Here is a 13,399-nt window from a genome sequence, read left to right as displayed (position 1 = left end):
AACCCTATGAGGTCATATAGATATGTACATGCTTGTACGATGTACGAAGATGTGAGAGAGAAGGTTGAATAGCTAAATCGCTAGAAAAATAAACCCAACAAAAAAATTCACTAAAAATAAGCTCCTATTGAAAAACAAATTAGCTTCAAAAGAACAATAAGGCTTGGTAGAAAAAAAAATAGGAATGGTAAACACCAAACCTAAAATATGCACCAAAAACTTTAGGTTTTAATTTTTTTTTTTAGCAAGGATAGGTTAAACAAACTAATTGAAAATTAGGAAAGACAAAGCCAAATTAAATGAACCAATAAGTCGATCCTAGCTTATTCATTATTCCAGAGCCCATGGTGAAGCCAGAAGAAGAGAAATATATATATATATATATATATATATGCACCAAAAACTTCAGTTTATAAAATAACTAAATATACCAAAGATAGGTTAAACAAACTAATTAACAAAATTAAATTTAATGAATCAATAAGTTGATCTAGCTTATTCATTATTATGGAGCCACTGGTGAAGTCGGGGTATATATATATATATATAGTCAATCTTGTGGTGAAAATTCCGAGAGAGATGCCTTAATGGTTAATATATTCATATGGCACAACTATAAATAATAGTGTTTAGACAATTGGCTTGGTAGAAAAAAAATAGGAATGGTAAACACCAAACCTAAAATATGCACCAAAAACTTTAAGTTATAATTTATTTTTTTTAGCAAGGATAGGTTAAACAAACTAATTGAAAATTAGGAAAGACAAAGCCAAATTAAATGAACCAATAAGTTGATCCTAGCTTATTCATTATTCCAGAGCCAATGGTGAAGCCAGAAGAAGAGAAATATATATATATATATATATGCACCAAAAACTACAGGTTATAAAATAAATAAATATACCAAAGATACGTTAAACAAACTAATTAACAAAATTAAATTTAATGAATCAATAAGTTGATCTAGCTTATTCATTATTATGGAGCCAATGGTGAAGTCGGAATTCCGAGACAGATGCCTTAATGGTTAATATATTTATATGGCACAACTATAGATAATAGTGTTTAGCCAATTGAAGAAAATATTGTTATAATTTTTTTTACTAAAAAAGATAGTAAATAGTAACCAACTCTAATGCCATGTTAGAATATTGAGAACATGAACAATAATAAAACACACCAAATTTACATGGTAAAACTCTAATTGAGAAAACATCCGTGGGAGGAAATAACTTCCATACTATCTTCAAAGATATCCAATCTTACATAGAGCATCTCCACAAATATTTCACCACTTGACAAAGATAAAACTTTGATATTCTTTTGTTATGCTTTTCATAAGACTCCATAACCTCTGTTATATCTAAGTGATCAAGGAATTACATCCAAATAATACATATGGGATAATGTAATTTCACTTTTTTATATAATAAATGATTACAAGGGTAATTTACTCCATGATGAAAGTGGGGTGTACCTCTTTTTTTTCCGGGGAAAAAAGCAACATTTTATTAGTATAATAAAAGTTTTGATCCAGTAGTTCTTAAGCCGCGCAGGGCTTAAAGAAGCAGTCGCAGCTCAACCCGCGGGGAGCTTTTTTACTGTTGAAGCCTGAGAGAGTCTTCCTCCCAAGAGGAGGATGTGAAACCATTTAAAACAAAAGATCAAAAGTTTACTGGAGTCTCCATATTGGAAAACAACTCCATTACAGTCAGAGAAAGGTGTCCACCTGCACTGTGTGAGAAACAAAATTTGGAAGTCTGAAAACCGAGATCGAACAGCCGAAAAAACGGGAGCTGCTGAGGAGACATATAAACAAAAAATATAAACAGTAAAATGAGAAAACTGATAAAGAGCCGACAAAAAAGGGGCGAAACAAAAAAAAAAACTGTTGTATATGCTACTGATCATAAGGAGGCAGGTCTGATCTGACTGACTGCCCCTGATAAATCTCCTCTATCGCCCAGCTGTCCGGATCCTGTAGTAAACCTGCCTTAGATAACTGATCGGCTTCTTCGTTCCTTTCCCTGTAGATATGACATATTGAAAATCTGTTAAAGAGAGTCTTCAGGTATAAAATCTCTTCAACAATTGTCATTAAAATTTGATTTTGGCAAGCAGCTAAACCATTGATCCAATTTATAACATTTAGAGAGTCCCCAAATAACTGGATTGAGTTGATGTTTTTGTGTTGAAGCCAGCAAAGAAGTAAGCGCAAAGAGGAGAGTTCTGCAAAATTGTTTGTTCCTGGGCCCAGCCCAACTGAGGCTTTTAGAATGTGTTCTGAATTGATGTGCATGCTCATACCTGCGCCGGCCCGATTATTTTGAGAGGCTCTGTCAAAGAAGCCGCATGGGATATCCTCCTGTATTATGAGATTGTTCTGAATCGTTCTGGTTTTCTTTGCTTCAGGGGGAGGCAGAGCATGATAGATGGCTGCTATATTAGAGGCAATGACAGAGGGCGGTGTAATTTGGTCTTGAAACAGACTCTTATTTCTCGCGAGCCACACACCCCAGCAGAAGATAATCGGCAGGTTCCTCATATTCCCATCTGAGTATGTGTGCCACCATTTCCTCCAGGATTCGGCCAGCGGCTCGTTTCCCCAATGTGCCAAGACCTTGAGAAACCCAGTGACCTCCTCCCAAATCTTCCGAGAGAAAGGACAGGTGGTAAAAAGATGATTTAAAGTTTCCTCATTAGACTTACACGGGGTGTACCTCTTTTACATAAGGCAAAAGTTTCTTTTGACATAACCTAGACATATTATCTTCCAAAGGGGCACATTCCAACAATAATTTTACTTCAACATATATTTTTTTATAAAATTATATTAAGTGATTGCAGTTTCCAATGACTAGGGAGCCATGAGAGAAATATTAGGTAAATGAAGGAGTTCATGAATGCATTGCTAAGTATTATAAAAACGTATAGTTGAGGATGAGCTCAATGTTACACAAATGGATTATTTGTAGATAACTTGCATTATTTTTCTTTTATTTAATGTATTTCTTTCACTGTAACAAAATAGTCCATTAAGACCAAGTTTATCTCTAAATTCAATGTATTTTTCCTGTCGATGTAGAACATTTTTTTCAACACAAAATTTGGTGCTAAATGATAAATTTTTTATTTTACATTGATTTTGGTACTAATTTTAATGACAAATTTTTCTCACATTACATTTTTCATTAATTGTTTTTCTAAATTTTATCTGACACACTTTTGTGCTAGGTTTAGCATCATGCAATTTAACTAGAGTAGCAATGTGTATTGTGTTGATTTTTTCTCATAATGTAGCTTCTTCTAGTATTTCAACCATTTTAGCATTAAGTTTTTCTTCCAATCTTTCTTTCCCATATTCATCAAGTTCATATATGGTATTTCACCTAATAAATATTTTTGTTTAATGCTAATGTTATTATACTCATTTTTTAATTCAAATTATTTTAAGAAATACAAAATAAATACAATATTTAACATATATCTCAACTTGAATTAACATTATAAGACGCGTTAAGGTAGTTAAAGTGAAATTAAAGGCATTCATCCTAACTAAAAAAAAATGTGCATCAATAAAATATTCCTTATACAAACAATATCTCAAGATAATGATTTTTCCATACAAAATTGCAATTAATTAAAATCAACAATGCTCAATAGATATAAGAAAAGTATGTCAATTGGGTTTAACTTAGACGGTTGGGTGGAATGATTGTTATCCTCTCCCCCTAGTTTTAAATATTGTAAATGACATTATACCTTCTTGAAAAGAGTAATATATGTGCTCTTAAGTGAGTATATTATGTGGCTTTGACATTGTATCAACAACTTTAATCTTAACTTTGGGCAAAGAAGTAGGGTTATTTCTTTCCCTAGGTAGTCCCTAATGTCCAAACATTTTGTCAAATTGGTTTAGCTAGAATGGGTGGGAAAAATAGTTTTTTAGCCTCCACCACGAAGGTTCAAATATTATATGTGAAATATTAAGCTTTAGAAAATAATAATCTATGTGGTGCTCTTAAATGAGTGTATAATGTGGCATTGGCATGATATCAACATCCTCCCTCTTGCCTTCAAGATAAGAGGGAGGTTGATTTTTCCCCACGCCATCCCTAGTGCCTAAAATTTTACTGTGGAAAAATATATAATAAACGTAATTTTGTAGCAACATCATCATCTCCATCAAATCAAACAAGTCAGTATATATGATTTCAATATAATCACATCATGATGTCATGGACATCATCATAGAAAACTAAATAATCAATTCAAATAGACATATATATAATATCCTAGACATATTTATAATATCCTATAAAACAACTTTTTATAATCGTCATATTTAAAAATAAAATAAAAAAATCAAAATGATGATTGTATAACCATTTCCTAATGCCACTAAATGAAACAAGTCAATATGATGTCCAAACCATAAAGTGAACATATTTACATAAGTGAAGTAAAATATACAACATGTCAATGATATAATGCAAATAACCTATGCATCTACACTAGTATTTGGACTCTCATATTTAGTGAAACCACCACCATCATCATTATCTCAAATTGATCCAACCGTATCATTGTTTTCATTTCCATCTTCTATTTCCTCGGATTGGGAAACCTAAAAATAAAACAAAGGGATGATATAAAATGTTAGTATGAAGTGCATTTCAGATAATTAGATTTATCATTGATACATATAATTCCATAGAAATAAATAGCTTTCAACATTGTTTTTATGCCTAGCTAACCAACACATTTTCTATGATAGATTTTATAGATTTTGTGCTTATCTAGCAAGCTCAAATCAATGCTCATTTAATACACGTAAATTTCTAGACAAGGATGAGAAGACATATCATTCACAAAACAAAAATAACCAACATGATACTAGAAGCATGCAAGGAGAATGTAATGATAACAACAATGATCATTGAATTAAATATAAACTAGTCAACATTCAACAACATTAACGCTGAGAGGCTTGTACATGATATAGACAACCAATTCCAAAACCAGTAAAATAGGCATCCAAATACAATAACTTCAAGCTCGCCGGGAGATAAGGCCAATAAACAACCCAAATTCCTGCCTTTAGTACAGATGAGAAGAGGAAGATACTAGTTCATTCAAGTTGATAGTTCATTCATACTAGTTCCTCTAGAAGAGTGAAAATTGTATAATTAATGGTATAAAAGTTGTTAATTTATGGAAACTATGAGCTCAGTTGAAATAATTTTGAAATATACAATGCGTATAAAGTTGGAATTATGGCTCATATAGGAGTATATGCACATTACAAACTTTACTATTTTTTGATATTTTCCCTAATAAAAGGTAAATGGTTGGTTGGGTAATCTAGTAATACATCAATGCCATTGTGTCAATCTTCTTACTTTAGTGGTTCACCCTCAAAAGTCAAATCAACCACCATGGAGTGTTTCTCATCTTCCAACGCTGATAATTGGGCTTACTGACTATCAAACTTAGAAATTTTCCTCTCTTTGGAAAATCACTCACCTATTAACATTATCTACCTCACTTGATGATTTTTCTCTTAGCATTCAAAATTATTAAATTTAATTATGTTTTGGGATATGTGCTTAGTATACTTCCATTCTTGGCTACAACATGAAACACTCAACATTCTCATGGCTAAATTCTACCACTTTTCCCCTAATTTCGCATTCCTTAATTTTTTTGTTCCTCCTTCCTTGATATTTTTTTCTCTCATTTTCCAAATTATTTTAGCTCATATAAAGCCCAATATCACAAGAAAGAACTATGTTTTCTCATCTGAGTGTTGCATAATGTCAAAATCCATGAAGAACAACACGCCATTTTTTAAACTTAATTTTGTATGCATTGGGACTTTGAGGTTATTATTTTAGTTTTAATGAAAATTAGTAGGTCAGTGTGTGAAAAATTATGAAGAAAACCTCGATAAATGTGTTTCCAACACTGAAAAAGGATGTTAACCTTCTTGTTACTACAAGTTGTTTATTTCAAAAGAAAATATATTTCTCACAGTTGCACTAATTGAGGAGCTACTTATGAAAAATGATATATTGAAAATTTATTTAACCTTCTTGTTACTACAAGTTGTTTATTTCAAAAGAAAATATATTTCTCACAGTTGCACTAATTGAGGAGCTACTTATGAAAAATAATATATTGAAAATTTATTTAAATCTTTCATTTAAAAAATATGTATTTATTTGAGAATTTATTCCAAAAAAATATAAATCAAAGAAAAAACTCATCTTCCAAACCCTAAAATTGTACGAAGATATACTATAAATCCCTATAACTATTACATATTAAACTAAATATTATACTTAATTTGATAACAATAATACAAAATACTAGAATACTTATTTTAATAAATTTTGGATTTCTCTAAAATTAATGTAAAAAGTTTTGGATAAAAAATCATTCATAAGAAATTTAAAAAATACAATAACAATTATATAAAAGACTTGAAAAATTACTTTAATAAACTTGGTGTTTCTGATTAAAACTAATCAAACAACCTAATTAATAAAACTAAAAGAAAACAACCTAATCCTTGAAAAAAATCAGTTTAAAAAAAATCAATTAATAAAAATAAAAAGTTCTTTTAAATCCATCCTATATGCATATGACACGTATGTTATTAAAATTAAACAAAGGAAACACAAATAAAACCACAAAAAAAAGAATGTCCGTACCTTTGAGATTGCTCGCGCTTGTAAATTTGAAATATTACAAAGGAGAAAACAAAACAAAAAACAAAAACAAAAAATGTCTGTACCTTTGAAATATATACCCCAATGCAATCTATATACCAACCACTTCGACCATGGAAGCCTACTATCTTCCCTTCTGCCATGGGTAATGAGAAATATGTGCCATCTTCAACTCCGTAAGGACCATATATCTTCACGTTGCTCTCAAAAGTGAGTGACCTCAGATAACTGTCGTAATGTCCACTTATTGATGTGATTCTCTCCTTAGGATAATCCAATTCAATCTTACACATAAAAAGAAAAAATAAAAATTCAGTAATCATTGAATAATGGTACAAGTTTAACATAATTACAAAATACATATCAAAAGTATATCATAATTTATAAATAAATAAATGCTATTTTTTTTCATATTAATTTTCATATATTTTTAGTTTAATTTAAATTTCATTTATTTATCTAATGCATTTCTTTTCATATAATTAAAAAAGAAAAAACAACCACCACTTTCATATAATTAAATATATTCTAATTTTCTAAATATAACCAATTATATTTATAGATAATAATTTAATAAATATAATTTTTTATATATTTTTAAATATTTATAATTTGTTTCAATGATTCGTTTTAAAAGATTTTGTTTTGATTTTAAATTTTTTAATAATTAAAAGTAGTTATTTAAAATTTAACTATATAAAAAATTGTGTAACTCAAATCAAAAATATTTTAAGAACTTAAATATATCTAATTTGCGGTTAAGCTTTTGTGATCTATAATAAATTAACCATAGAAATTATATAAGAGAAATATTTTGACCAAAAATTTATGTTTTGTGATTTCTACCAAAAAATTTCTACTTAAAACCTCTAAATTTCTTATAAAACACAAATTTTCAAATCACAAACATATTATAACAAACCAAAAAAATTAAATATAAACTTTAAATTCATTTCATACTTTTAAATACATATAAACTTTAAAATTCTAATTAGATCGATACCTTCTCAATATTATTTCCTCCGCTTCCTCCATGCTTCGACCAAACAAAAGCCCCATTCCTTTCATATTCAATGTTGATGGAATGTATCACATTTCCGTGAACTAATATTATTTGGCGAATGCCGGCATACACCCCATCATCCCATGAATCTCCACCTTCGCCTCCCCATGGGCCAACTGATATAGCCTTCGGAATCTGAAAAACCAAATTTCAAATAATTAACTTCCTCATTTCCTAAAATAAAATAAACGAATAATATCATAATTGACATAAAATTTAATATTATTTTTTTTATTTAGATTTTATATAGAAAATAACAAATCGTAAATATGACCAATATTTTTTTTAAAACATATTTTTATTAATAATTAAACGTTTCTCCTCAGTTTGAATTGTTCCAGAAATTCAAACAGCACTGAATCTCACCGAATTAATTCAAAACAGGATTTAACTCAAGTTGCAATTATATTCCTGTGGGTTTGGTAAACCATAAAATACATCATTTACAGCGTGCCATGAAACCCAATGGAGTGGAGTTTAAATTTCCAAAATAGATAGATGCTTTCGATTGAGAATTACCTTAACGTTTACTTCCAAAGGAGGCGGAGTCGGAGGCGCAGAGAGTTTGAATGAAATTGAAGTGCCATAAACCTACCTTGAATTCTGAGATTTCAGGTGGAAACCGAGCAATATATATATAGAGAGAGAGGCTGAATCGGTACATTCAATCTGAAATGAATGGGAATTTTTAAAGAAAAGGCATCTTTCGTGGGAACTATTGGGTAGAACTCAGACCATTCAAGCGAACAAAAAAAAGCAAAAGAGAAACAGATGCAGAGATGGGAATGGCATAAAATCCCATCTAAGCCGAAAGAATGGCGACAGAAAGTTATTCTTATTCCACAAATCCTTCCACGAATATCGTCGCATCTTTCAGGGTTGGGATGGTGTGTTATCACATCCCAACAGACACAATCATAGGTTGGATGGTATAGAATCTCATCTCAACAGACACAATGGCGGTATCAAAGTTAAATTCTCATTGCATAAATCTTCTTTGTTGGCTGCCATAGTTTACCCACGCAAGCACCGTGATGTAAGGCGCAGGACGTAAGATTGCGGGCGTCACAAAAGAAGCCCAACACAATGTTTAGATGTAAAAAAATCTATGTACTCTAGAATTTGAAATATTCTGGAGAAATTTTTGGTTTACAAAAATGGTGTTAATATGTAAAGTTTTATTTTGATTTTTCTGGACTCATGACAGTGTGTTTACAACCGCACTAACAGTTAGGGCAAACCTTCAAGCGCCCATAGTTGCATTCACAGTTAACGGCAAAGCTGCACACAACCCTTTTTCCTCCCTAACATCTCCAAATGGTGGAAACCAGCGAGCCACACCCTCCTTGCGTCCCTGAAGCCACGGCCTATCATCGTCCTCTGTTCGTGTGCAACTAAAATTCGAGGAAGCGCCGAAAGATACCGTTTTGATGCCAGTTTATTAATCTCCTATTTCACATAATCCGGGTTCATATAGTGTGCTATTTTCTTGATATGCCACAAATTCTTAAAATAGATTGCAGCAGGGCAAATTTGAGTCATAAGAGTTTTCTTTTGGCAGTGCATATAGTGTTTTTTGTTTTCTCTGTAATGGCGTATTCGTTTTTCCCGTGTTTTTTTTTAATTACCGGATTTGAAATTGTATCTATGATATTTCCGCTGAACTGCGCGTTTGTTAAGGTCGTGGCCAATACAGTATTGAGGGTATGTACTGAAGGCAGTCTGTGGGAGGACTCATGTTGGTCAGCGTATCCCACTGCAGCAAAGACTACATAATCTGTGGAAAGCTGTGCAACCCTTATCCACGAACGTTCATCGACATTCAGAAATAAATTAGACTATATTCTTATTGAAAAAAAAAAAGAGGGTCTGAATGGGGTGGAACAGCGAAATATTTTCCTGAAGACCAGGTTCTGGTCATCACTCTGCAATAGAGAATTAAGCTAGTTCTTTTAAAGGAAAGTACCCAACCAGAGAAGAGTCCAAGGCCCTGAATGTCAGGACTCAGGCCTAAACCCTGTCGCTCCACGTAACAGAATTAAACTCAGAGGGATTACTCGTTTAAATTCTTTAAAGAAAAACATGGTTCGACCCCGTTTCCGGTTGGACGAGTTTCCAAACCCAACTGTAATCAAACCCAACAAATATCAATGGAGATAATTCCGGCTAAAAGCACATCAAGAAATAGCGAATAAGTATACTGTACGGTAACCGAGACGATTTACGAAACCAAACCCTCTGCAAAATAGCACAACCAGAAGGACATAAAGAAAATAATAGTCGATAACCCAGCAACGTATGGCAGCATCACATAAGTTTAGAAAACGTTCTCTGTGGACATAACCCATAAGAGTTACTCAAGATAATACAAAAGCGACCATTTTATTACACATTAACAAGGTTAAGAGCGTAAATGTCTTTCCGTGCCAAAATTAAAACAAAGAATGCACTTACAGAAGGTAGCTATTACAATTACAGAGTTGGCCAGCGTGGCTTAAAATATCAAAGGTGAAATCCCCTTAAATTTAAGGGGCTTCATCAAAAAAATAAAAGATATGATTCAGAAATAAATTAGACCATATTCTTATTAAAATAACAGGGTCAATGCGGTGGAACAGGAAAATATTTTCCTAAAGACCAGGTTCTGGTCATGACTCTACAACAGAGAATTAAGCTAGTTCTTAAAAAGGAAAGTACGCAACCACAGGCAAGTACAAGACTTTGAATGTGAGGACTCAGGCCTAAACCCTGTCGCTCCACGTAACAGAATTAAACTCAGAGGGATTACTCGTTTAAATTCTTTAAAGAAAGACACGGTTCGACCCCGTTTCCGGGTTTACGAGTTTCCAAACAGAATTAAACTCAGAGGGATTACTCGTTTAAATTCTTTAAAGAAAGACACGGTTCGACCCCGTTTCCGGGTTTACGAGCTTCCAAACCCCAACTGTAACCAAACCCCCACTGTAATCAAACCCAACAAATATCAACGGAGGTAATTCCAGCGAAAAGCACATCAAGAAATAGCGAATAAGTATACAGTCTAAATAGGGTTTTTTGAGTGTCCTGGACTTAATGGCATCCTCAGTTTTCTGATTTGGGCACTGGATGATGGACTTTTTCACAGTCAAGTCTTTTAGTGCTACAGACAATCAAAGTTTTGCAGCAAGAAGGCGACATTTTTTATGGAGAGAGCATAGTAAGAGGTTTTCCAACCTTCTAGTTCCATCTGAAATAGTTGTTACTTCAACACAGCAACTATTTTCAGTGTTTTCTCAATGTGCACATGAGAGAAGCTCTTTTCAACACTTCATTGTGGATTTGTTGTATGTTTATGTGTTTGGATTTAAGGTGGAGTATAAAGACCTGTTGTGAGAGTGTCCTTTTTCTGTTGACATCATGACTTGTTGTAGGGAATCATATTTTTGAGTGAGAATTATTTGTAGAAGAATGTTTCTTGGTAGGAGAAATAAGCCACTCTTGTGTCAACAATTTGTGATGTACTCATTTGCTGCTGAAATCAATATAGCAGGCCTAGTCATTGGAGCAGGGCCCAGAGACGTAGCCCAAGAGTAGTGAACTATGTTATCAAATGTTGGTTTCTTCTATTCATGTTTGCCCAGAGACGTAGCCCAAGAGTGGTGAACTATGTTATCAAATGTTGGTTTCTTCTATTCATGTTTATCATCTTGAGTTGCATGTGAATTTGTTTCTCTTTTAAGTTCATGTGAAAACTTAACTTTCCATCTTGAAGAGGTTATGAAACTTATTTTACCTTTAAAGACCCATTTTTTTAACTTCAAAAGTAATAGAGGATGACAAGTTTTTATCAAGGAGTGTTGTTATCCCATTTTTATATCAGTTGGTATCAGAGCGGGTTCTGACTGGATTTAAACTATGGGCAAGAAACTGAAGCGAGAAAGACTCCAAAATTTGGAAGTGATTAATCTATCTCTTCAAATGGAGAATGTCGAGCTAAGGAGATTGCTTGAAATTGCAGAAGAGGATATAAGGAAAATGTGCCTACATTTGCAGCATGTATTGGAGGAACAAACCGGTAGAGCTCCATCCTCAAAGCAGCAAATAATCCCTCCAAGATGAAGCCAATTTGTGGGCATCGTTGGTACACAGGATATCGACCCTATGTTGAAAATAATGCTTGGAATTTTTGCCAGCATCTGAAATATTCTCCCTATGTGTCAATTGGTAAAATTGGTTGGCTAGAGTCATCATCCACTTCGTCATCAGCATCTGAAAGAGAAAAGATGGGTGATAGGCCAAAGGAGGTAATTAGTGTTTCTAGTTCTACTCCTTCAGCTAATGTTGATAACACATATTTTGAATCCTTTGAAAAGCATACCAAGGGTATTGGTATGAAGCTTTTAAATTAGATGGGTTATGATTGAAGAGGCCTCGGAGTCAATGGACAAGGTATCATTAATCCTATCGAGGTGAAGGAATGACCATGATATGAAGGATTGGGTTATGACCATGGAGAAATTGGAGGGTGCTCTAAAATTGTTGAGGCAAAGAAATCATCAAGTGATTATATGTCACACCATGATGGTAGTGATAATGGAAAATTGTCTCCAAAGAGAGATGAATGTTCCAAGGGACATGCAAAGTCCAATTCTTCTCATCAAATTCATCGCCCAAAAGACAGGTATAAGTGTCATGGGGATTTCATAAATGTTAGTATAATTTACATAATACTAAGCCAAAATGGTGTTAAATATATGAGGATAATAGCCACTCAATGCAAGAAGGTCATTCAAATGTGAAGAACAATCCCAAATATCATGTTGTTTACCATACTCAGGCTTCGGGTCAACATAATGAGCCACCTATCCAAGGAGGAAGAGAAAACAAAAGAGGAGGATATGGTGGTTGAAGCGGAGGACACAATGGTCAAGGTCATGGTAGAGGTTGAGAGTGAGGAAGATTTATTATTTTAGATGCTACCAAGAGGGCCCCACGACACCTAGATGCCCACTGAAAGACAAGACCAACTTATGTTCTTATAATATGTGTGGTTTGGGTGAGCAATCATTGGAGGATTTCCCTGAACTTCTTCCAAATATATTAAATAAAAGGCTCGTCAATTTGTTACAGTCCTTCTCAAAGAAAGATATTATAAATCCAAAAAACCTCCATGTCTTTACTAGGTCTAGCACGGGTCAAGAAAATACTTCTTGGAATCGATGAATCCTCTGGAACTATTAAAGGAAGAATAATCATTTGGTCGCCTTGTTGAACTTGTAAATATATTAAAAGATTGCAATGAAGAAAAAAATTAATGCAAAATTTAGTCAGGAGACCATGGGGTCGAAGGATGAAAGCCACCATATCTTTAGAAAAAGACATAATTAAACTAAAAGGTAATAATAATAAGATAATTATTTGCTTTAACCCTCGCGAAGGAAATCCTTTGGTTGAACCATGGGAAAATAAATCAGAGACAAGGAGGCTGTATCAAGTCCTCCAGGAAGATAAAGGAAATTTGGAGCCTAATGTATTCAGAGAGATATTAATCGGCTCCCCACTTTCTGACACCAAGATCCATGAAAGTAAAATCGACAATTATGAATCTAAAGTGAAAGAACGT

At 33.0% G+C, this 13,399-nt stretch overlaps 1 protein-coding gene across 1 annotated transcript in view; it reads right to left on the bottom strand.

The window, feature by feature from the left end:
- Positions 1-4,344: 4,344 nt before the first annotated feature.
- LOC149230801 (jacalin-related lectin 3-like) overlaps positions 4,345-13,399 on the bottom strand; it is a 95,637-nt gene continuing 86,582 nt past the window's right edge. Inside the window, exons 11-13 of the mRNA XM_089379059.1 lie at positions 7,738-7,932; positions 6,800-7,018; positions 4,345-4,627 (exon numbers count right to left, since the gene is read on the bottom strand). Of these exons, the coding sequence (XP_089235185.1) occupies positions 4,565-4,627; positions 6,800-7,018; positions 7,738-7,932 (477 nt within the window). The 3' untranslated portion in view covers positions 4,345-4,564. The remainder of the gene's footprint in view (positions 4,628-6,799; positions 7,019-7,737; positions 7,933-13,399) is intronic.

The sequence above is a fragment of the Pinus tabuliformis genome, chromosome J, assembly GCF_031772625.1.
Source record: "Pinus tabuliformis cultivar Carrire ecotype Pingquan chromosome J, CPIR1, whole genome shotgun sequence".
NCBI lineage: Eukaryota > Viridiplantae > Streptophyta > Pinopsida > Pinales > Pinaceae > Pinus > Pinus tabuliformis.
This window is presented reverse-complemented; position numbering and strand designations above follow the sequence as displayed.